Source organism: Pygocentrus nattereri, chromosome 20, assembly GCF_015220715.1.
Source record: "Pygocentrus nattereri isolate fPygNat1 chromosome 20, fPygNat1.pri, whole genome shotgun sequence".
NCBI lineage: Eukaryota > Metazoa > Chordata > Actinopteri > Characiformes > Serrasalmidae > Pygocentrus > Pygocentrus nattereri.
In genome coordinates, this window is record NC_051230.1 from 35,480,560 (window position 1) to 35,505,758 (window position 25,199).

At 41.0% G+C, this 25,199-nt stretch overlaps 3 protein-coding genes and 1 long non-coding RNA gene across 9 annotated transcripts in view; 3 read left to right on the forward strand and 1 right to left on the reverse strand.

Annotated features, from left to right (window-relative positions):
• Nucleotides 1-7,951, forward strand: part of LOC108412285 — a 31,732-nt gene extending 23,781 nt beyond the window's left edge. The window contains exons 4-7 of one of the 3 annotated variants that reach the window (XM_037531500.1): nt 2,407-2,558; nt 2,663-2,953; nt 3,650-3,799; nt 6,889-7,951. In XM_037531500.1, the coding sequence (XP_037387397.1) occupies nt 2,407-2,558; nt 2,663-2,953; nt 3,650-3,799; nt 6,889-6,947 (652 nt within the window). In that variant the 3' untranslated portion in view covers nt 6,948-7,951. Of the gene's footprint in view, nt 1-1,289; nt 1,352-2,258; nt 2,559-2,662; nt 2,954-3,649; nt 4,130-6,888 lie in introns of those variants that run through there. The other 2 variants (XM_037531501.1, XM_037531499.1) reach the window with 2 other exon arrangements.
• Nucleotides 1-22,713, forward strand: part of LOC119261782 — a 371,675-nt gene extending 348,962 nt beyond the window's left edge. The window contains exons 1-5 of one of the 4 annotated variants that reach the window (XM_037531516.1): nt 19,560-19,849; nt 20,066-20,148; nt 20,359-20,637; nt 21,023-21,319; nt 22,005-22,713. In XM_037531516.1, the coding sequence (XP_037387413.1) occupies nt 20,097-20,148; nt 20,359-20,637; nt 21,023-21,319; nt 22,005-22,228 (852 nt within the window). In that variant the 5' untranslated portion in view covers nt 19,560-19,849; nt 20,066-20,096 and the 3' untranslated portion in view covers nt 22,229-22,713. Of the gene's footprint in view, nt 1-19,559; nt 19,850-20,065; nt 20,149-20,355; nt 20,638-21,022; nt 21,320-22,004 lie in introns of those variants that run through there. The other 3 variants (XM_037531514.1, XM_037531515.1, XM_037531517.1) reach the window with 3 other exon arrangements.
• Nucleotides 9,999-16,816, forward strand: LOC108412295. Its single transcript, XM_017684268.2, has 5 exons — nt 9,999-10,193; nt 12,260-12,324; nt 14,757-15,056; nt 15,152-15,442; nt 15,571-16,816. Exons 2-5 carry the CDS (start codon nt 12,267-12,269, stop codon nt 15,750-15,752), a joined length of 831 nt encoding a protein of 276 aa, XP_017539757.1. The 5' UTR covers nt 9,999-10,193; nt 12,260-12,266; the 3' UTR covers nt 15,753-16,816.
• Nucleotides 22,714-23,616: 903 nt separating the features above from the next.
• On the reverse strand, nt 23,617-25,198 carry LOC119261792. The gene is made up of 2 exons (XR_005129197.1): nt 24,918-25,198; nt 23,617-24,733 (listed from the first exon to the last, which is right to left on the reverse strand). It is a non-coding gene; the product is annotated as an uncharacterized LOC119261792 (long non-coding RNA).
• Between the last annotated feature and the right edge of the window lies 1 nt (nt 25,199).

Here is a 25,199-nt window from a genome sequence, read left to right on the forward strand (position 1 = left end):
TCTTCAGGTGCAATAATATCAACTCTAACTGCTTCTTCAGGTGCAATAATATCAACTCTAACTGCTTCTTCAGGTGCAATAATATCAACTCTAACTGCTTCTTCAGCTGCAATAATATCAACTCTAACTGCTTCTTCAGGTGCAATAATATCAACTCTAACTGCTTCTTCAGGTGCAATAATATCAACTCTAACTGCTTCTTCAGGTGCAATAATATCAACTCTAACTGCTTCTTCAGGTGCAATAATATCAACTCTAACTGCTTCTTCAGCTGCAATAATATCAACTCTAACTACTTCTTCAGCTGCCACAACGTCTGCCCCATTCCTACATCCCAGCCTTTTTGTGGAAGTGGTGCTATTTTGTGATAAATTAATAATTGGTTATAATAAGTTTTATTTATAAATCATTGTTATGCAGCATTTTTACTCATCACAAGTGCTCAACAATGTCAATAATGAAACAAAATGTTATAAAATTAGGTTTAAGCTATTAATTAATTAATAATGTAAAACTATATATATGGGGAGCCGTTTGGGAGCCAAAAGAGCCGGATCTCCACAGTAAGAAGAGCCATTAGAGCCGCATCTCAAAATAGAGCCGGAAATCCCATCACTACTCTGGAACCAGTAACGCACATCTGCAGACACCGGTGCGCTCTGTTAGTCCTAATTGGTGGATTCAGTACTGATGGTGTGTGTGTCTGTAGGTCAGTTCTGTTCTCTCTCTCTCTCTCTCTCTCTCTCTCTCTCTCTCTCTCTCCTGGTCAGTACTGATGGTGTGTGTGTGTGTCTGTAGGTCAGTTCTGTTCTCTCTCTCTCTCTCTCTCTCTCCTGGTCAGTACTGATGGTGTGTGTGTGTGTCTGTAGGTCAGTTCTGTTCTCTCTTTCTCTTTTCTCTCTCCTCTCCTGGTCAGTACTGATGGTGTGTGTGTGTCTGTAGGTCAGTTCTGTTCTCTCTCTCTCTCTCTCTCTCTCTCTCTCTCTCTCTCTCTCTCCTGGTCAGTACTGATGGTGTGTGTGTGTGTCTGTAGGTCAGTTCTGTTCTCTCTCTCTCTCTCTCTCTCTCCTGGTCAGTACTGATGGTGTGTGTGTGTGTCTGTAGGTCAGTTCTGTTCTCTCTTTCTCTTTTCTCTCTCCTCTCCTGGTCAGTACTGATGGTGTGTGTGTGTCTGTAGGTCAGTTCTGTTCTCTCTCTCTCTCTCTCCTCTCCTGGTCAGTACTGATAGGGTGTGTGTGTATGTGTGTGCGCACGTGTGTTTGTGTGTGTGTGTGTGTGTGTGTCTGTAGGTCAGTCATACAGTCCTGCAGTTCTGTTCTCTGTTTCCTACTGATCTCTACATCCACTACTGGTAAGAGCTGCACTGACACTACTTTAACATCTTATTAAAAACTTATAGCAAACAGTGTGCTGACTGATTTACATGCTCTTTAACACACTCTAACTTACTAAGGTTTGTGTATGTAAAGCCACAAGCAAAATGAATTAAAACCATAACAAACAGGTTCTACTGAATATTTCATCTGTCACATAAGTCTGTTTTGCATGTTTCCATTATAATAATACACAGTTTGGAGTGCAAGGCGAGCGGTGTCACATTCACAAATATATGAATTTAGCAGCTGAAGAGTGATTCACTAAGCCTGAAAATCATTCAGAGAATGTTTCTATATGTGTGTAAGTCAATACCATTGATGAAATGATAACAATAATATTAATAAATTTAAACAAAAGTTTTTTTTTTTATTTGGATTTTACTTATTGACCTTTACAGAAAAATCCGGGTCAGGCCCCCATGAGCAAGCCAATGGCGAAAGTGGCAAGGAAAAAGTCCCGAAGAGTCACTGACACTGTTAATGATATACTTAAAAATGCTCATTTGAGAATGTTATTTTCAAACTCTTGACACAAACTGTGGCCAAATGGTGACCCTCAATTATTTTTTATATATTTGCATTTGATACCAATGCAGGCATGTGAAGCGATGTATCAGGCAAACAAGTAACATAGTCTTTATTCTGTATGCGGTTTCACCGTGATTCCTTCTGTAAAGGTCTGAATTTGAACCTTGTTTCTCAATATTATTCAAACAGTCTGCTAGTCTTTTAGCTAATAATCTCATATAGTGAGGGCAAAACATAGTCCAGTTACAGAAAGCAAAGTGTAGACCAGTTACATAGAGACTTTTAGCAGCAACCAATGATTGTTAATTAGTTTTTTTGTGTTTGTTATTTTATGTTTTATTTTCTATTTTTTAGAGTCTGTATCAGCTGATTCTCCAGTGAAGGTGAATCTTCATGACTCTGCTACTCTACCCTGCTCTGAGAGATGTTCTGGTTTGGTCAGATGGACTGTGTACCACAACCCTGATGATGTTCTGGCTGAGTGTGATCAGACTTCATGTAGATCAGTGAAGGAGGGATATCAGATGATCCATGATCAGTACCTGAAGGGGAATCTCTCTCTCATCATCACTGACGCTGATTTCAGTAAGAGAGGCTGGTACACGAGTGACTGTGATGGTAAAGATCTCTGTAATGTGCAGCTACTGATTGAGCGTAAGTGTCCATTTCTTGTTTTTCTTTTTTCCAGACTTGCATTACTGAAAGTATTGATCAGATCTGCATAGAGTTATAGAGTGCTTTTTTATTTTTCTCCGTAGCCTTGAATACTGTAGTTCAGATAAAACCCGGTGAGCCTCTGGTGCTAAACTTGGACGTATCAGATCCAGTGGAGGTGCATTATAACAGCACAGGCGCAGCCAATCAATCCAGTGGTCAGATCTGTACAGTGGATGGACGATCACTACAGTGTAAACCTGAATACACACAGAGATCATCACTCACATCTCATCTTGAGTTGAGAAATGTGATTCCATCTGATAGCGGAGTTTATACTGTAATGGAAGCCAAGTATAAAGAGGTCTTTCACACCTACACAGTGACCGTCCAAGGTATGAACTTAGTGTTTTTTCCTCTGAAGAATAAATTGTGTTTTATCAGTTTATGCAGTATTTTGCTACTTTGCTGTGATTTTTTTTATTTATTTATTTATTTTTAACAGATGCACCGGTGGTGGTAAACTGAACTAAATTAAACCTGACAATAGAAACAATGAAAGTATTAAATCCAACTACCATCAAACGCATTGAGCTTTCAAAACATATGACATGGTGATTAGGACCAATCCCAATTAGGGGGAGATCTCAAAACAAAGGAGGTGGTGACTAGGACACTAATAGTCAGGGGGAGGTCTCATAACAAATGAGGCAGTGATTAGGACCAATCACAGAATAAACGACATGATTATTAGGACCAATCACAGTCAGGGGGAGGTCTCAGAACAAACAAGGTGGTGATTTGGACCAATTACACAACAAAGGATGTGGTGATTAGGACCAGTCATAATCAGGGGGAAGTCTCAGAACAAACAAGGTGATGACTGGGGCCAATCACAGCCAGGGGGAAGTCTCAGAACAGACAAGGTGGTGATTAGGAACAATCACAGTCAAGGAGAGATCTCAGAACAAACGTCTCGTGGAGCCAATGTTGATAAAGTGCGATTTCTGCGCTTTAATAGTTTGCGTAGTACCTGAAGACTAAAGAGCATTAATCACATCTAACTTCTTTGTGTAATCTGTTGTCTTTAGATGAACAGCAGAGCAGGATGGAGAAACATGCATATCAGAAGGGACTTGAAGATGGATATCATAATGGATTGGGAATTGGAGTGGTCGTTTTTGGAATTCCTGGTGTGATTCTGGGAATTTTAACAGTGCCACGGATGCGTCGTCTAATGGGTAATTGTTGCCAGAGGCACACATCTGGCAGGAATGAAGCTAAGGAAGAGGAAGGGGCTGTTCCCATAGCATAGAATACCAGCCAAAGCTCTGAAAAATAGGCTGCTTAGAAGTCTTTATACTTCTGGTACCTCCAATTGCTGCTACATTTTTATATTTCTGTTAAATGCTTGAACTTCAATAGCTGCTAATTTTTATACTTGAAAGAATTGTTCTGAGGACCAATGATGTGTTACTCTCAGATTGAAAAAATCTGGAGTTTCTTGTGTCTCGGACGAAGCTCCATGCTGACCTTCATCCTCTCAGAATAAATCTGCAATTCTGTTTTAAGTAATTTTCTACACATTCAGGTCCTAGGGCCGTATTACAGAAAATTCTTCAGTCTCAGATCTTATCTGCTTTATTGTCATCGCAATTTCAGTTAAGACTGAAGAACAGAAATTCCACCACCACTTGCTCTATCTGATTGTATCCATGATATAAACTCATGGATGACTTTTAAACTTTTTAAAACTGAATCCTGGCAAAACTGAGTTGCTTTCAATTGGCTCAAAGTCACTGAAATCCAGCTTGGCATCAGTATCGATGGGATTCTAGTAACAACTCCAAGGTTGCGAATGTGGGGAGGTTTCTTGGACCCTACACTCTCTTTTGACACCCATATCAATTCTGTTAAGACAGCAGTTTTCCATTTTTGCAATATTTCTCATCTCCGATCATTTCTCAGTCAAGCCGATGCAGAAATGCTTGTGCGTTAGCGATATCACGGCTGGACGACTGCAATTTTCTCTTTTCTGGCCTCCCTGTCAAAACCCTCCCTAAGTTGCAGTATGTTCAAAATTCCACTGCTAGGATCGCTAAATTTTCAAAAAAAGAATGACCACATCACCCCTGTCCTTCAGAGTCTTCACTGGTTGCCCATTACATCTTGCATTCAGTACAAAGTTCTCCTTGTAACATATAAAGCTCTGCACAGCCTGGCTCCTCAATACTTGACAGAGCTTCTTCATCTTTATGTCTCATCCCGCACTTTGAGATCACAAAATCTAGTACTTCTTCATGTTCCTAGATTTAAATTGATTTCTGTGGGTGGTCGATCATGTAATGTAGTAGCTCTCAAGTTATGAAATACTCTCCCACAGTCTATTTGGGATGCAACCTCTCGGTCTTCATTCAAATCTCTGTTAAAGACGCACTTGTTCTCACTGTGTTTTCGTTGTTCCGTTTCTGCTTGAAAGTTTACCTGTATTGCCTTTTGTGTTGATGTTCTTTGATTGTAAAGCATCCTTGAGCATGGGAAAGGCGCTGTACAAATAAGTGATGATGATGCACTACCTTCAGTGATATCTCCAGATCAAACTGGATTTATCAAGAACAGGCATCTCTTTTTCAACCTGATGCGTTTGTTTAACATAACCCCTTCCAATTCCAATTCAATGGATACTGAAATGGCTTTCGACAGGGTGGAGTGGGATTCTCTTTTCTACACGTTGAAAAGATTCAGTTTTGGTAGTTCATTCATGTCATGGGTATGGGTGCGCTTGTTGTACAACTCTCCTGTGGCGGTGATTAGGACCAATAACATTTAATCAGATTTTTTTCCTTAAAGGACAAGGATGTCCTTTAAGTCCTTTATTGTTTGCCCTGGCCATTGAACCCGTTTCTCTAGCTCTTTGTGATAATGTTAACATCACAGGCATTACTTGATATAACACACAACAGAAGGTTATGCTGTACACTGATGAGTTGCTCCTGTTTATTTCTAATCTTTGCTCTTTCCACAATAGACAAATTCACGGCTATTTCGGGCTATTCCCGAACCACCCACTTTGAGATCTGTGGAGGTAGATTGTGTTTGTTGTGGCCACTCTCCTTCCTAGGAAACTTATACTTTTAAAGTGGAAATCTCCTATCCCCCCCCATTCTCACTCTATGTGGAGCTTAGAATTGTGCAATGTGGTGAAAATGGAGAGGATTAGAAGCGTTAAGTCGGGTTCCATCCAAAGATTTTATAACACTTGGAGCCCTTTTATTGATCATTTAGATACATTATTTTCATTGGACCTCCCTTAAAGTAATATCTCATGGTTTAAATGATCTACTACAATTTACTGATAAATAATTATGTATCTTTTTGACTACAGATGTAAAATGGTTGATTGATTTTTGACAGACCTAAACTATGTGTTGCATTTCGACGACAAAACGTTTATTAGCAGCTCCCGTCTCTACAGGGCCATGATACTGCAGTTAGTTAAGCAGTTGCAGCCGATGAGGCATCATGGGGCTCTCCCAGTTGTTTTGTAGTAGTTAGCTAATGTGCCACATTTTTGGCAAAAGTGACGTTGCTGATGTAGCGAAGATTTCTTAGAAAAATTGGAAAAAAATATTTAGAATGAGTATTTTTCAGTGCCAGTTCAAATTGATATTTTCTGAATATATTTGAAAAATTGATACTTTGAATAGACCTGATCTGCCAACCAGATCAGATCATTCGTTTACAAGCAAAACTCAGTGAAGTTTTGCATGTTTACATTTACCTGTGAGATTTCTTTGTGTAATAATTTTCTGTTCTTTGAATTTTTTAGTCATTTAGTTTTTGACCAACTCTCCAGCTGTGCAGCTCTCCAGCAGGAGCCCTTTTACTGAACTGTAGCTGCTATTGGGCCCTGAATTTCAACAGACGGCAAAAAAGCGCACAAATCATCTCTGCGTCTTACACTAAATGCCGTCATACCTCAGCATTTGCTCTTGTCCTTCAGCCTTAGCACTTTGTGGGGCTCAACACTAGAAGTGTTTTGGGACTGTTTAATAAAAAGGGGCTGCACTTCATGGATGTGCTGCTGTACAGTTAGGTCCATAAATATTTGCATGTTGACAGAGTAGTGGTTATTCTAGGTGTCCAGCTCAACATATCGAAATTAAATAATAAATTTGCAGACATTCAGCTGTAATGTGTGGGTATTTGTGTAGGAATTACAATCATTTTCACACCTAGTCCTCCCTTTTTATGAGATCAGAAGTAATTGGACAAACTGACAATCATATTTAATTGTCTGTTTTAATACTCAGCTGCAAATCCTTTGCAGTGAGTAACTTCCTGAAGTCTGGATGCATGTCAAGAGATGCTGGGTTTCTTCACCAGTGATGCTCCATCAGACCTTTACTGCAGCACGCTTCGGTTACTGCATGTTCCTGGGCCATTTTATCTTCAGTGACACACAATATGTGAAAATCATGCTTGATTGGATCGGGGTCAGGTGACTGATTAGGCCAATGCAGAAAATTCCTCTTATTTGCATTAAAACTCTTGGTCTGTTATTGCAGTATGCATCAGGTCATTGTCCATCTGCACTGTGAAGCGGTGTTGAAGCATGTGACTAAATGTGAGCAGATAATGTAGCTGTATACACTGTAGAATCCATCATGCTGTCTTTGTACAGTATTTTTTAGATGTTTTTGTGCAACTCTAACTTGGTCACTTAGGTAAAGCATTCTTCTGTCATCCACCATAGGTTTTTTCTATCATTTTCTGGGCCTTCATGTTTCTGAGCTGACCAGTGTGTTCTTTCTTTAAAATAGTTCAGTTGGACACACTGATGTTTTCACTACCTCTCTGATGGCTTGTTGTGATTTTTCAGGCAGCGAAGCTATTTAGACTTCATATCGAGAGTTAACAGCAATAGGTTTTAAATGCAGATGCCTCACCTGAAGTCCAGACATTTAATCTGACTACTAGTAAGATAATAATGGAGTAACATACATCTGGCCATGGAACAGCTAAACAGCCAACTGTCCAATTACTTCTGATCTCTTAAAATTGGGGGTAGGGTGGGGTGGTGAAAACGCAGGTAGACAGCTAAAATAGCAATAACTTCATCAACATTCAATATGTATGACTTAACTGTGTGTACAGTCAGACTTTAGCTGTATACTAACGTTATTTTTTTACTCATTTTTGATATTTTGGAGGCCACTGATTGTTTTAGTTTGCTTCCTCATGTTTCTCAGCTGTTGGGGAACCAGTGGTGAATCCTGACAGTTGAGGTACTTCCTTACTGTATTTAAGTTTTCAAGTTTCTGCACTTTCTATTTGCATTTCTATTTCTAATATTCTATTTGTATTTTTGTATTTCTTTGTATACTTTTTCTTCACTTAAACTTCATTTCAAAATAAAAGGCCTTTTAACAAGTTTTATTCTTCTAAAGTTTCATGTTTCCTCACACTGTACATATTGACCTTTCAGATTGGCTCTTTATGATCAGCTCTCTTATTCTGTTTTTACTTTTAAGTATAAATGTCTAATTTTCTTTGTCACGCATTCCTCAGACCTTGTTCTCATGAAGGACTCCCAGAATGTTTCTAATAAAGTGGCTGGTTAATGGAAGCACCAGGTAAGTGTTTCTTATAAAGTGGCCAGCGAGTTAGATTCCATAGAAAGGTATTTGTTGTGTTGTGCAGTAGTGTGTATGTAGAGGAGAAGTCTAACCTGCTTTCACTGACTTAAAATACAGAGCATCAGCTTCATACTAGCTTATTGTGCAGATTCAGGTTCTCCCGTGTAATTTTGTGGTCAGTGCAATTGTCAGGTGTGATACCCATCCTCGCCACCAGAAGTCAGCCTCACCCGAGTACTGACATTCTCCCGCACTGCATCCTGACCCCTCGCCTGCAGCTCATTTCACCTGACTGTTTAAGGACCTTCAGTACACTGACTCAGTGTGAGGTATTGCCAGTCTATCTGCATACCAAGCCTTGTCTCCTCATTGGTTGTTTTTGGATTGCTTTGGCCCTGTTTCTGTACTCTTTGACTCTACTTCTGGGTCTCCTTTTGGTGCTTTTGCTGGTTTGGGATTTTTCTAGTGTTTTGACCTTTGGACTGTTTTTGACTCTGACTCTGTTTTTTGTGTTTTTGGATTAAACGGGAATATGGATTCTAATCAAGACTCTGGAGAGTCTTCCTCACAGCAATACTATAAAAGCTACAGACAAATGATCCCTTACTGAAAAAGGAAGGGGGCTGGGGAGGACACCACTTATTGTAATTGCTGGGCAGTAATGATCAAATATAATGACATTTTTACTTCTTACTTTGCACAATCAAAGATGGACACTTTTTAAGATCACTTTTGACCAACAGCCGATTTGGTCCAACTCTGAAGATGAGATGACACTAAATTACCAAACTGTCGTCACCACTGAGCAGCTTTTCATTCGGCAGCTGTGACAGAAGAACAGCTGAACAACCTGGAATCAGCCAGAAATGAACCCAACAACATTCGCCAAACTAAACGGGCTGTAAGAAGCTTCACAGACCGGCTGGAACAAAACAACATTAATACTGATCTGGAGAAACTGACCAAACTAAGCTGAACCTGATATTGCAGCAGTTGTGTGGCTCAGCCCGAACTTCAAAAACATGAGGCTTCATTCATTACTCTGACGTAGCAACAAGCAGGTCATTAAGGAACTATAATTTAGAGGAAGCTTTTTAAACAAAATTTAATTACTGTTCATGAATATCTGTCCAGCTTTATGTAAACTTGACCTATGAAAATTCATGAAGGAGCAAGATAAGAGATATAGTTTCAATAAAATGAATATATGTAAAATTGTAGTGCACTCTGTCTTTATTTGCAATACATTTTATATGTTTCGATATAGACATATATGATGCAAGCATATATTACAGTATATTGGAGAATATATGCACTAGTTTCCCATATATGGAAATGTATTATTTAATATATTGCACTATATTTTTCAACATATTGCCCTATATTATTGTTTCATAAGGGAGAAACTGAACATTAAAACATATTAAAGCTGCGTTCATGGCCCAGTTTATTCATTTCTTACTGTATTTATTTAACTGCTGTATTAAAGCAGTAGAGCACTCCAGGAGTGAGTTATCACCAATAACATCACGGCTGTGATGATCTACGGCCACCGTGATGTTATTTCGCAATAACACGCTCCCTCCGGGGTTCTATTGCTTAAATATCCCAGTGTTTAATATGAACACCAGTTTACAGCAGGTCAGTATTTAACACAGTAAAATCCATGACTTTAATATCTGTTTTGCGCTCTTCTCTCTTACGCTGATCTTGATGTTGATGAGCTAAGACAAATGATCTTGACTCACTGACTCCCTGACTCCTACTGTTCCTATTCTCAGAAGAAGGTGGAGGAATCAAGCAAAGGAAGAAAAGGAGGATTGAATGTGAACAGAACAGAGGGAGTTAGGCAGTTTATTCTTTTCAACATTATTTAATTTGATGTTTACTAGTGATAAACTAAGAGATTTACAACACCTGAGTAGCTCAGAGGTGTAAAGTCAAAGTTTTTTTCCTGATGTCTTTAGAAGACAAACCAACTCAGCCCTAAAGCACAGTGAGTACTCAAACAGCCAGATTACGTTGGTTTCCATGTGTTTCAGTTTATGCTCTCTCTGTTTCTCTCTCTGTCTGTCTGTCCGTCTGTCTCTGTGGTTGGTTAGTGTAGTGGGTAACACCTCTGCCTTCTACACTGTAGACTGGGGTTCAATCCCCCACCTGGGTAAACACCCTACACTATACAAATAAGAGTCCTTGGGCAAGACTCCTAACACCACCTTGGCCTTCCTGTGTAAAATGATCAAACTGTAAGTCGCTCTGGATAAGAGCGTCAGCCAAATGCTGTAAATGTCTCTCTGTTTGTCTCTTTCTCTGTCTTGTCTGTCTGTCTCTCTCTCTGTGTCTATCTCCCTGTTTCTCTCAGACAGATGTTGGCTATTTTTATGTGTGCTGCCAGGTTAAAACATCTCTCACATAGTTTCAGGCTTTAGTTTCATATCTGGGAGTTTCTACAGAATATAGAATAATATAAGCTGATTCAGATCTGGAGACGGTCACAGCACTGTGGTTCTCTCTGTTACTCAGAGACTCTGTGGACCAGTTTAATCATATTTATATGTATTAAACTTACTTCTCTCTGTGGATTATCATTTACAGATGATTACATACACATCATTCACAATATTTATCTGGAAAAAAGAAGTCAGATGTTGCAGCTGACCCCAATCCTGAGAACATACTGTAGATCACGCACAGTTGCAACACGTGAAAAATACATTAAATATAATCGTAAGATATAAAGTGAAGATAAGCATAGCACTCTGATAATATGCCTTGGTTTACAGTAATGCCACGGTGTTATTTATTTATATAATGTTATAGCATTATTTATTGACTTAGTGAGGTTTTTAACTGCCAGATGAGGATCAGGACCTCCAAGCTACAAAGGGGCTTCTTCCCACAAGCCATCTCTCTCTGATCAGTTAAAACATTACACATAAACAATATTCCAGCTTGCCCTGCGATGGACTGGCGACCTGTCAAAGGTGTATCCTGCCTTCCACCCAATGACCGCTGGGATAGGCTCCAAATTCCAAATCCAAATTCCTTGTATGTGTAGCACACCTGGACAATAAAGTGTGATTCTGATTCTGACTGTCTTGCCCTCAACCCTGATGATTTTTGAGGCTCATTCACCCCCCCACACACACTTATACACATACAACTAATAATAAAAAACTAATAATAGTCATGCGGACACACTAATTCAGACACACAATAATGAGACGCGGAAAGTCTGGATATGCAGTATGAGTGGATATACATGTTGCATGGGAGGAATAAGATGTTGCAACTTCCCCAGAGTGAGTAACCAGAGTTTCCAGAGTGAAGGCTATGAGACGATAGAACATACAGGGAGAACGGATTAATATTTAAAGAGCTAGGCATGGAGAAACACCAATTCCCTTCAGAACAGCTTCAGAGTCTCTTCTGCAGATGCCCTGGGCTATTTGTGGTTCTCTAGTAGAACTTGTAGGGCAGTGGTTTCCAAACTGGGATAGGCCAAACTATGAAGCCACTAAGGAGGCATTATGATTCATTTTTAAAAAGGTGTGGCCACAAATTAATATATTGAGGCTACAAGGTAATATATAGAGGATGTGAAGCTGAATTGCATAAATTTGTGAATTCATGGTTTCAGAGTAAAATTCTGACGTCTGATGTTTACACTTCATTTCATTCTGGTTCATTCTCTCACACCAGAGGAGCACAAACTTTTGCATACAGCTGTATTTACTTCAGTTATTCTTTAATTATTATTACTGTAATATTAGTGCAGCGAGTCCCAGCTTCAACCCTGGAACAATACTCCTCAGTAAGGCACACAGAATACGGTATGAGGCTGATACACTGGGCAACTTTAAAACAAAGTCTTTCAGCTACAAAAGCTAAAGAAAACAATCCTGTCCATCTTCTCTGAACATGTTCCATGTTGTATTGCAGTGACAGGTGGCTGAATTAAAGCATTTTTAAAAAGTGTGTCTGTAGGTCAGTTCTGTTCTCTCTTTCTCTCTCTCCTCTCCTCTCCTGGTCAGTACTGATGGTGTGTGTCTGTTTGTGTAGGTCAGTCATGAAGTCCTGCAGTTCTGCTCTCTGTGTCCTGATCTTACTGACCACTACTGGTAAAGGTACATAGGATCTTATTGGTCTTTTTACCTGTTTGTCAGTAATCAGATTTTCTGTAAGCAATGATGTCAAAATAATTTATATCAATAATATTAACTCATAGATCATCATCATCGTCATTGACAGCTAGTCCAGACAGGCTCGCAGTAACAGTTCAGAGAGCAGAGAATCCCAGATGACCCTGTCCCCCACAACTTCCCCCAGCCCATTCCCAGGGACCCCAAGCCACTCCCAGGCCAACTTGGAGATGTAATCCCTCCAGTGGGTCCTAGGACGACCCCGGGGCCTTATCCCAGTAGGCCGTGCCTGGTACACCCCCATCGGGAGGTGTCCAGGGGGCAAATCAGATGCCCGAACCACCTCAGCTGGCTCCCCTCAGCTGGCTCCTCCCGCATGGCCGAGCTCCTCACCCTATCAAATAGAGTGTAGCTGCCACCCTGCGAAGAGGCTCATTTCCGCCGCTTGTATTCGCAAACTCATTCTTTCGGTCATTACCGGTAAACAGAGAGCTTTGCCTTATGGCTCAGCTCCTCTTCACCACTACAGTGACCGCATTACTGCTGCCGCCTGTCCCAGCCTGCGGCCGATCTCACCATCCCTCTTCCCATCACTCATGAACACGACCCCGAGATACTGAAACTCCTCCACCTGGGGCAGGTCCTTTCCCCTTACCTGGAGTGGGCATGCCATCCTTTTCCGGACTAAGACTCATAGATTAACTTATTAATTAAAACTCAAAGATTATTGTAACAAACACATGATGTTGAGTCCTGGCCAATACATACACAAGTACTTTGTTTCTGTGTTCAAGTCATTTTTTTTTAGGTTTAGAGTATTTCTGTCACTTAATGTGATACTTTTTATTTTTAGTCACTATATTTCAAAAGAAACTCTGTAAAATTTTCAAAAGAAATTTTTCAAAACAGGCTTGTTACTTTAGGTTTATCAATACATTTATTTATTGATTTATGCATTTTTAAATCAGGCTTTTAATCAGGGCATTTCAGAATTCTACTGGATGTGAAATGAGGGAGGGGTAGGAGGAGCGGAGTGAACCTGTGAACATCCAATTGTATATCTGTAGTAATGTGGGTGTTAAACCAGCCACGCCCACCTCAAGTGACACAGGCCTGGATTACTGATTGTTAATGAGACTCGTACAGAAGAAACAGCTTTATTTAAGCTTAAGTCATGTAGTAGTTATGTTCAGAACTCAAAGTGAAACAGAAATTTGAATAAGATGACTTCAGCCTCGAGAGATTAGTGCGACTGAGTGATTCTAGCCACAGTATTATCCAAACTGACAACAGGCAGCTCTACAGACTTCATCACACCTGCTTCAATCCTTCAGTTTATTATCAGCTCAAAACAAACATCTAACATTACTTCAGCGTATTGAGTCATCACAGGTAAGACATTAACAGACTATAAACATGTTTGATGCCTGCTGTGGCAGTAGCCTTTAGTCCACAGTGATTAGGTTTATGTTTTTAAGATTGATGTGTTGGTTTTCATCATCATCGCACATCAGCTGTTTGATTTAACTTTCATGTCTTCCACTGCGGCAGTAATGTGTGTTTTTGGCCTCAATAATTATCAGGTTTTAGATGTATACATCTTTAACTCCATTGTCTGATTTTACCCTAGTTTTGTCGTTTTGTCTGTGTAGAAGTGTTTGTGGTGAGCGTGATTTGTAGTGAAGGTGCTGCAGTGCTGGGTGTGCTTGTGTAAATTCAGCTCTCTGATTGGTTGCTATTGTTTTGTATCAGGGTGACACTGCTGGAATATGTAGACAGATGACTGGGCTGATGGTAGGAACAGCCTAAAGCCTGATGTAATGACACTGCAGGACATTAGGACATTTTGTTTGTGTGGGCAGGTGGGCGTAAAGTTTAAAGTGGGCTGGTCTGCATCATGTAACTCCTGGTCTGAAACAAGCTCCACTCCAACCCTGGCCTTACTTAAAGGGATTATTTGTTCTGGGGTTCAGTATTGATTAGCTAAATGAATAGTTTCTTTCTATCTTTCTAAGCAGATTCCATCAGCGTACTTGTAAAGGAAATCAAACATGTAAATGGGTTTGGCTGCTTTAGACAAGCAGATGTTTGTGAATGATGTATGCAGTTCTAGTATAAACCATTATGTGCGCTCAGTTTCATGGAAATTTGTCTTTATCTCTCAATAAAAAGATTTCCTTTTTTTAAAAAATCGACTAAAGATTATTTTTAAATACTTTTTTTTTACTTTAAGTGCTTTTAAAAACATGCACTTTTATACTACCTGAGTCATATTTTAAGTTTTACCTAACTGTGTTACTAGAAACTTTTCCTTAATAACTGAGTTTTGCCACCTCTGGAATAGTATGTAAAGTGTAGAGGAGGAAGTTCATTATTCATCATTTATATTTATCTTTTTGTTTGATTCTCTCTTTCAGGGTCTGTATCAGCTGGTGCTCCAGTGAAGTTTAATGTTCATGACTCTGCTACTCTACCCTGCTCTGAGAGATGTGCTGGTTTGGTCAGGTGGACTGTGTTCCATAAACCCACTGATGTTCTGGCTGAGTGTGATCAGACTTCATGTAGATCAGTGAAGGAGGGATATCAGATGAGCCATGATCAGTACCTGAAGGGAGATCTCTCTCTCACCATCACTGACGTTGATTTCACTAAGAGAGGCTGGTACACGAGTGACTGTGATGGTAAAGACGTCTGTGATTTTCAGCTTCTGATTGAACGTAAGTCTCCATGTGTTTTTTCAATTGACCGTTACTGACAGAACTCCAGTGATTTAGAGGCTGATTTTTATATCAGATTTGTTTTTGCTCCTCAGCATTAAACACCACAGTTCAAATAGAGCCTGGAGAGTCTTTGGTGCTGGAATTGGACATATCAGATCCAGTGGAGGTCCTTTATAACAGCACAGATGCAGCTGGACCATCCAGTCTTCAGATCTGTACAGTGAATGGACACTCAGCACAATGTAAAGAAGAATATAAAGAAAGAGTGTCGGCTGCTCTTGAGCTGAGAGGACTGACTCCATCTGATAGTGGAGTTTATACTGTAATGGACGAAAGGACAGATGAGGTCATTCACACCTACACAGTGACCGTGGGGTCTGCAGGTAGAAGTGATGAAACATGCATTGCGTGATTTTTGTCTGTCCAATCAGAATTTACAAGATTCTGCTGCTGAGCTTTAATGATGGTGTTAAAACTCACTGTATTGCAGGCCTGTTTGTTTGTTTTGTAGGTGACCACCCGGATGTGCATAAGGGAGCTGCTGTACCAGCGTGGAGTTTTACCCTGATTACTGTTCTCCTAGTCATGTGTGCAGTATCAGTGGTGGTGATTGTGCGGCTGAAGAGAGAAATTCAGCAGCTCCAGATGAAAGATTTAAAAAATGGACAAAGTGACCCCAGTCCAGAAACATAGAGACTGTTACCCCCAATAATGTCCAGGGGGTCTCAGAGACCACTAATCAGTACCTGTGTGAAAAATCCAGCTGTCCATTTCTCTGTTTAACTCTTGAATCGTTTCTGTAATTGATGTGCTTTACTAACGTAAAGACTCTTTTCTGCTGCTATTGAATTTAGTTCTGAAAGCTCACTTTGATTCCTGAGTACTGGTTACCTGTAGAACATTATTAGAGCAGTTCTGAAACTTGCAGACCAAAATATCAGACAGCACTGCTACAAAAAAATATAAGTGTTTTGTGCTTTTACTCCAGTGCTTCTGTGGGAGATTCAGTTGTGTGAACGGACATCTCCTCAACAGAAGGGGCAGTGCTGGCTTTTACCAAGTTATTTTGGCTTTTATGATGAGTTACCCCCGCACTCAGAGGGACTGAAGGCCTTTCAGTCATGATGATAAGAATTACAAGAAATTTCTCAGGTCTAGAGTAATAACATACTTGCTGTAACTCAGTTTACCTCTTAGTCGTAACCTGCTCAGATATGTCCTCCTCCTCCTAAAGTAGCTTTTTCATTCTTGTCTTCGTAACACAAGCTTGCAAATGAGTACAATGTCCCAAAAATACACAATACAATCCTAATTGTTGTATGTATCTCAGTTAGACCACATACATTGTTAAATTGATATATCTCATTCCTCTGATTTAGCAGTCTAGTTGTGTTTTTGGTAGGCCCTAACATTAGTATTAGCATTACCCTTCTGCTCTGTGATTGTCTTGCTGTAAAATGTGTGGAGACAGACTCATGAATGCTCATGTCCACCTACCGTAACTGAGAACAGTTGCAAAACATCTTGATTATGGAAGCCATTCATAGAAAGACGCTGGTGTATTGTGGGAAACGTGTTAATATATGAAACTGTATAGCTTACAGACTGACTTTATTCCAGCGATTAGAGTGTGTTTTGTGTCTGTAGGTCAGTCAGTCTTGCAACTCTGTTTAATATGCTTTCTTTCTTTCACTTGAAAAAGTTTTTTCTTCTAACCATATTGTAGCAATTATTAAAAGTGTTGCATTTTCAGGTCAGAATTCTTGTGGAGAGATTTGATTGCTAAATACGTCCAAACTGTTTCCATTTATAGATGCTGTTTGCATCTACGGCAAATGAAAGAAGGACATGTTAGACCTGTCTGAGATCATTGGACTGGGCTCCAGGACCAGCTTTGGGAACCACAGTTTAGGGCACAGCATGATGGAAACTGGTCTCCTGTATTAACAGTGATCTCACACCATCAGTACTGACTGAGGAGAGTGTGTGTGTGTGTGTGTGTGTGTGTGTGTGTGTGGGTCAGTAATGCAGTCCTGCAGTTCTGCTCTCTGTGTCCTGTTACTGACCTCTACTGGTAAGAACTGCGCTGTCACTACTTTATCTTCATTGTATTTCACCTTCTCTTTGGTTTGTGAAGCAGGTTTTCTTTAAGTGGTACTATCATGATAAATGATTAATGGTTAATTTAGTATTTTTTGCTAAAAAGCAGCTTAACAGCATTTGAAACACTTCAGTGCTGGAAGCCGTGCAGACGGTCTGTTTACAGCTCTATGACAGTGGAGTAAACAGAGCACAATGAAGTCCAAGACAGAGAACAGATGATCTGAATTCAACACATCTGATAAATACGGATTAGAATAGCGACTTTATGGTTTAAGGACATTATAAGGAACGTGAAAGCTGTAAACAAAGCGATGCACTGGTGCGATGGTTTAGAGTGTAAAGTCCAGTTTCACCCCTGAGCTAAAGAACTATCATTCAGGAGTTAATGCTGGCATTAATAAATGCAGTACACAGATGACAGGTGTTTATTTTAATATCTTAATATTACTGTTCATATAGGACAATGAAAGTGGTTCTTTTGAAGAAGGTTTTATAATGAATCAGTCAAACTGATTCACAAGTCCAGCTGAATCTGAAGGTTTGAGGCATGCAGTCTGTAGTCCACATTGTAAGTTGAAGAATTCCGTTCAAATGCTTTCTGCTACAGAGCCTCAAAGTACAAGCAAATTTCTAACGAACCTAGAAAACATTTCTGAATTTGTACACATTTTGTGTCTGTATGAACAGTGAGACAGACCAGTACAGGTAATAGATTATTAAATATTCCATTAGATTAAACAGTGCAATAAGCTCTGAATTATTTTAAATTTTATACCACTGTAAGCTGATTTTTTCATTTAAAGCTGTGAAGGACTTCAGTTTTATTATTTTAATTATTATTTATTTCTCTGTTTTATTTACAGATGCTTTGTAAAACGTTTATATAGTTAAAAAACACAAGATGAAAAGAGGGATGGTATTCTGCTTTGTTTCAGTCTCGTCAGTGGCCACAGCATCTTTTTATATACATCTCAAACCATGTGACCAACAGTGAAGCAATAATGACAAAGTGTCTAATTTTATGACATCTTTGTTGATATACTGTAAGCAGTCTGCTGAGTCTGGATGTGAAGTAAAGAAAATCTCGGTGAAGGAAGTTCTGATTATCTAAAAGTGAACAGCTCTTTAAAGAGGCACATTGACCACTCGCTGTATTTTGGCTATTTTTAATAGGGACGGAAACAGCGCGGCTCTCCCGAGTTTGAGTCCTCCCTCCAAACAGAGTGGCTCTCCCGAGTTTGAGCCCTCCCTCCAAACAGAGTGGCTCTCCCGAGTTTGAGCCCTCCCTCCAAACAGAGTGGCTCTCTCGAGTTTGAGTCCTCCCTCCAAACGGCGCGGCTCTCTCGAGTTTCAGCCCTCCCTCCAAACAGAGTGGCTCTCCCGAGTTTGAGTCCTCCCTCCAAACAGAGTGGGTCTCTCGAGTTTGAGTCCTCCCTCCAAACGGCGCGGCTCTCTCGAGTTTGAGGCCCCCCTTCCAAACAGAGTGGCTCTCTCGAGTTTGAGTCCTCCCTCCAAACAGCGCGGCTCTCCCGAGTTTGAGCCCTCCCTCCAAACAGAGTGGCTCTCCCGAGTTTGAGTCCTCCCTCCAAACGGCGCGGCTCTCTCGAGTTTGAGTCCTCCCTCCAAACGGCGCGGCTCTCCCGAGTTTGAGCCCTCCCTCCAAACAGAGTGTCTCTCCCGAGTTTGAGTCCTCCCTCCAAACGGCGCGGCTCTCTCGAGTTTGAGTCCTCCTTCCAAACAGCGCGGCTCTCCCGAGTTTGAGCCCTCCCTCCAAACAGAGTGGCTCTCTCGAGTTTGAGTCCTCCCTCCAAACGGCGCGGCTCTCTCGAGTTTCAGCCCTCCCTCCAAACAGAGTGGCTCTCCCGAGTTTGAGCCCTCCCTCCAAACAGAGTGTCTCTCCCGAGTTTGAGTCCTCCCTCCAAACGGCGCGGCTCTCTCGAGTTTGAGTCCTCCCTCCAAAAGGCGCGTCTCTCCCGAGTTTGAGTCCTCCCTCCAAACGGCGCGGCTCTCTCGAGTTTGAGTCCTCCTTCCAAACAGCGCGGCTCTCCCGAGTTTGAGCCCTCCCTCCAAACAGAGTGGCTCTCTCGAGTTTGAGTCCTCCCTCCAAACGGCGCGGCTCTCTCGAGTTTCAGCCCTCCCTCCAAACAGAGTGGCTCTCCCGAGTTTGAGCCCTCCCTCCAAATGGCGCGGCTCTCTCGAGTTTCAGTCCTCCCTCCAAACAGGGTGGCTCTCTCGAGTTTCAGTCCTCCCTCCAAACAGAGTGGCTCTCTTGAGTTTGAGTCCTCCCTCCATACGGCGCGGCTCTCCCGAGTTTGAGCCCTCCCTCCAAATAGAGTGGCTCTCTCGAGTTTGAGCCCTCCCTCCAAACAGAGTGGCTCTCTTGAGTTTGAGTCATCCCTCCATACGGCGCGGCTCTCTCGAGTTTTTCGGCTTTCCTGAGTTTGGCTCCTCCCTCCGAGATGTTCGGCTTTCCCGAGTTTGAGCCCTTTAAAGGAAACTTCCCTCCAGCAGTGCAGACACTTCTCAGGTGGATCAGCTGTGGTTTGTCTTCACTGTGTGCAGAACAGGATCTCCATCTGACAACATCTTTTTCTGTGATAAAACTGGAGAGAAAGGATCAGAACCTGCCGGAGCCGAACTCTATAACCTCTTACAACCTCCACCCTCTGACAGCTACTGGACAAACTGTGAGTACACGATGGATATTAATGCTGGTATTAATGCAGTTTACTGACAGATCATATACAAACACAAAGACAGTGATGCCCACGTAGGAACAGAGAGCTGAGGGATCTGAAGAGGCTGTTAGAGTATATAAATGTATCTTAGATACTCTGTAATGTTTTGTAGATGATGAGTTTTGTGTCATTAACAGTGTTTGTTCCTTGTGTTTCCATCTGCAGGCTGTGTTGAGTCTCCAGCGTCCGCTCAGCCATGCAGCTCTTCAGCTTCTGGGTCCTCACAGTCCTGACTGCAGTCCTATCAGGTGAGAGTCCTCACTGCTTTCATTAAACAGCCTCACTGCCTCACTGAGGCTGGACTCAGCTGCTTCCACATCTTCATCTTTAGACAGTAAATATATGGAGCACAGACTGAGATTAAAGGCTATTAAGGTAGAAACACGTCCACTGTATCTACACTCACTGACTGTGATGCAGTTTGTCTATAACTGTAAACACTTGTTCTTCTTCAGCAGGTCAGCAGACACTGGCTAACTTCATCGACACCACATGGACGACTCTGAATGACCTGGCTACTCTGTCCTGTCCAGAGCCCTGTTCAGGGGTGGAGACCTGGGAGAGGAATGGACAGAAAGTGGCCAAATGTGGAGTTAAAGAAGAGTTGGAGTTCAGCTGTGAGAGACGCCTGGGCCAGAGTAGCCTCACCGTTCCTCAGGTTAATTACACCACCAGAGGATTTTATCACACCAAATGTGACGGAAAAGTGATCTGCTTCCAGAACCTCCAGCCCAGGCGTGAGTGTTTAGGGCATTACACTCTTCCTCTTTAGGTGAAATATTACATGGGATTTTAGTGAGTAGAAACTGTGATGGGAGCACTGATGTGTCAGAATGTAACAGTTCATAAAGTTCATAGTTGATTTTGTTGGAAATTCCTCTTTAAATTCTGGAGATGCTGTATCTCAGCTCAACAACCATAACAATGAATAACTGAACAGAAGATCCTTTAACAAAGTATTTCTGATTTCTGAGAAACTAAATGAGTTTGACCGCATCATTTGTTGCTTTTTATTAAGCTGGTCAAAGATTACAGTGTTTGTAAAACGCTGCCGTCATGGTTTCCATAGTTTGGTGCTGGTGTGACTGGAATTACAAAGATCTCCGCTCGTCTCTCCTGCAGCTCACAGCTCTTCTGTTGAAGTTCCAGCTGGAGATCCCCTCATCTTGGACCTGCTCACGTTCCATCCAGTGAATCTAACGTTCTCCCGGACTGACGGAGGATCTGTAGCCCCTGTCCAGATGTGCTCTGTGGATGGACGCTCCGTTCTCTGTAAGGCGGGCTATGAAGACAGAGTGTCACTGCGTGGAAACTCCATGGTGCTGAGAGACTTGGTGCCTGCTGACTCTGGAGTCTACATGGTCAGAGAGGTCAACAATGGAGAGGCTCTCATACGGACAGTGTCGGTCACTGTTAAACGTAAGTGCTTTTCTGGTGGGCTTATAAAGATGGTCTTGCTGTTTGGGGTCTTTGTGCTGTGTAGACTCTCTGGCTAGCCTCTCCACATATACAGTAATCGTTGTTGTTGTTGTACATTTAACGAAAAAAGAAAAGAAACAGTGAAGAATATTTTGGTCATAATCTGTAAAATATATACATACAAACCCAGCTGCCTTTAAAATAGCAAGTCTTAAAATAGCTTTTCTGCAGTGATCTTCTAATGCTTTTAGCATTCTGACACTTTTCTGCAACTTCATCAAATCCAAAAACTCTGTCCACTTCAGATTCATGTAAACTGTGAACATGTGAAATGTAAACAATTAGAACAGGTCCTGGACCTGAAGATCCACCACCATGGATCTGGACATCCAGATGGCCTTTATTACCTGGATAAGGTGTGTTAGTTTAGGGGTAGAGTTGAACATCTGAGTGCAGTTTCCACTGGAATTTCCTAGTTGGTGTTATGAAAGGTGTGAGATCTTGTGAGTGGTATTTTGTTTCTCTCTTTTTAAGGAGAGAAGAGCTCAAATATTGAAATTCCTAGCCCACCAGGATTTAGGAGCCATAGTCTTCATCTCTCAGCACTCTGACCTTTCATTACCTGAAGACTTTCCTAAAGAGCACTAATCACATTCAACCCCTCTGTTTTGTCTGTTTTCTTCAGATGTTCATCAGAGCTGGATGTGGAAGGATGAATATCAGCAGGGATTGAAAACCGGGGCACTGGGATTTGGGTTTGGAGCGCTGATCCTTGGTGTGATTCTGGGGTTCTTTGCTCTGCCGAGGGGGCTTTATCTGATGGACAGATGTGTCCAGAGGGTCAGAAGACGAGACTCTTCACGTGTGGATCAATCTGACGATGTGGAAAAGAGTGTTCCTCTGACATGAGGGAATACCGGGCAGTGGAATGACCCTCATCATAGAGAAAGACTTTAAATAAAAAAGAAAAGACACTGAAAATTCTTTTTTTACTCTTTTTTTATATCCCAAAGCTGATCCACTCAAGGCCACTTCACCCATCTCAAGCTGGTTTCTTAATGCTCGATTTCATGTTCAAATGTTCCTGTTCCACCTTAAATGGTAATCAGTAATGAAAGTAGAAACATGGCTCAGGTCCTAATTTGCTGGTCCAGCCAGTTTCTTTATCATCCAGCATTGCAGCTCTTTAACTGGACCACGACTGGACCACGGTTTACAGGACACACTGGTGCTGCTGTGAAAGTTCTCCTGGTTCTGCAGGGTTTTATTCTGTAAATGTGAACGTGCTGAATAGGAGTTAGTCTGTTCAGTTTTTATAGGTATGAGAGCTGTTTTTACCTGCTACTTGTTACTGTTGTTCTCCTCTGTACAAAATAAAGTGAGTAATTATTCCATGTTTCCACATTTTTACACCTACTCACACATTTCACCATTTCCTTTGCTGAAGATACACATACAAAGCAAGTCATTTAATTATTGGATTTGAACAGTGTAGAGTTTATTAGGCGTTTTACAGGGATACTTAAAGACATGAAAAGCTTTTGGTTCTTTCTAGCAGTGATAAACACATTTGTTAAAGACCCACAGCGCCAGCTAGTGACAATTTCTGAAAAGATGAGGCCTCAGTGGATAATAGACTCAGAAGCTTATCATTGATGTAATGTTAGTTACTGTATTATGTCATATTAATGTTAAAATGACTTTGGGCCTTTTTGATGTGCACTTTCTAAGCAGTATTTCATGAGTTTTGAGGCATTTTAAGCATTTTGACATAAAAACTCAAGAGACAACCTGTAAACAGTATTATGGAAAGTTAAGAAAAATTTGTTTAATTATTCTTACATTTTCTTTTATTAAGCAGTAAAATAGTGGAAAATGTTCAAATAATAAATTTCTTTTGTGGACACTTTGTGGATTTTCCTCTCAAGACCCTCATGTATTCCTCCACCATGAATGGGTTAAAATGAATGGATTAACATACATTTAGCACCAAAACTTTATCACAAAAATCAGGCAGTGAATTCATAACCATGTCATGGAATAACCTTCTGCGAGGAGCTTTTAGAGGTGAACGTCTGGTTCCTATCACCACCACTGTGAACATAACAGCTTTTTAATGCTTTACTTAAATCTGTTAAGGGACTTTTTCACTACACTCAAACGTCATTGAAGTTAATTCACATAACCTTGTCACAAGAGCTTGGCAGACATTATATATGCTGATATAAGAGTTGTAGTGCATCATGCAGGTGAACTTAGTATTTAGTATTTGTTGTTTTTGTTAACAAAGCAGTAAATACAGCTCTTTTCTAAAACTTTAATTCCATGTTGTGATCGGCAGACATTCTGTGGCCCATAAGGCTGAGTTTTAATAACGTGCTTTTCCCCCGCTGGTCTTCACCCGACTTGCAACTTTACTGTAGTGTACTTTGTAGACGGCCCCTTAACTAGTTCTCGTCGAGGTCTCAGCAGCCGGTAGAAATCAACGTGGTCCAAACCAACGTTGACGCAGTCCCGCACTTTACAGACGGTCCCTTGTACTCAGTCGGCTGATTTGATCAGATATTCTGGGCGAGACGGAAAGATTTTGACCAAATCCCGCGACTGCAGCTTCTTATTTGTTTCTCCACGACTTTAAAATGTCCTTTTGTTTCCGGGCGGTGTTCGCGAGTGTAGCAGACGTAAACAGGTTCGGACAATCAGAGATCAGCCACACCACAATGGAGAGTCAGACTTCAGGATTTTATTGCTGGAACTGAGCACAAAACATGGGGCAGAGTTAGCATAACACACACGCACGCAGGCAGACAGGCTCACGCTCTCTCTCCCTCTCCAGTCCAGCGGTCACCGTGTGACTGTGTCAGTTTTCCTTTTTTTTTTTTTTTTTTTTTACATCAATTCAACCAAGTCCAACCCCACATCGAGCACAACAGAGGATCGGTAGAAGAAATAAACAAAACCAGCCGCGGAGATATCACAACCAGAACACACGTAAATATCACACAGTGTACATAAAATGTTAATATTTTGTATTGTAGATAAAATGAAAATATTTTATACAGTAAATAAAATGTAAATATTTTATACTGTAAATAAAATGCATTACAATGTAAACTCAAGCTAATTTAAACTGGCCAGATAGAGACCTTGGATACCGTATAAAATTATATAGAACACTACACAAGAGGGTATATTTATCACATATGGAGACATATATTAAATCACAATGAGCAACAAGTGGCCATTTTTAGAACTAAATTACTTAAACTGACTAAATCCATCAAAATTCTGGATTAAAAACTAGTTGTAAACACTTAAACTACTAGTAAAACATACCTGAGCACAAAACATGGGGCAGAGTTAGCATAACACACACGCACGCAGGCAGACAGGCTCACGCTCTCTCTCCCTCTCCTGCACAAGGCAAAAACTCATGAGGCACAAAACTGGGGTTAAAAACACTATTTACGCTGTGTTCTCATTAAGAACGGCAATTCAGCTTCACTATGAGGTTATAATACATCCTTCATCAGATTTATAGAGCTCTAAGCTCCTAAAGAGGGACTTTTACACGAGAGAGAGTGAATGCGCATCTTACCAGTCCAGCGGTCACCGTGTGACTGAATAGCCCGGGAAAGCACACAGCTTTCAGGCGTGGTGTAGCGCTAATTAGTGCCCCATGTACAACAAATAAAGGGGGAACCCCAAAAGAAAACTTTTTTTACAGAGAACTGAGCTTAAAACGCACATATAATTTTGTGTTAAAGCTTTGAGGGAGTTCACATCAAACTATTAAATATTTCTGCAAGTATCTAAAATAACAATAAAAAAATTTGAAAGAGCAAAAATAATACGGTTACACGAGCAGCAGGAGGCGAAT

Bases quoted from the DNA above. Each gene is read 5' to 3' on its own strand.
- LOC108412295 (XM_017684268.2), top strand. From the start codon at position 12,267: ATGAAGTCCTGCAGTTCTGCTCTCTGTGTCCTGATCTTACTGACCACT. The intron at 12,325-14,756 runs GTACATAGGATC...TCTCTCTTTCAG, and splicing joins ACTGACCACTACTGGTAAAG to GGTCTGTATCAGCTGGTGCT. The intron at 15,443-15,570 runs GTAGAAGTGATG...TTTGTTTTGTAG, and splicing joins AGTGACCGTGGGGTCTGCAG to GTGACCACCCGGATGTGCAT.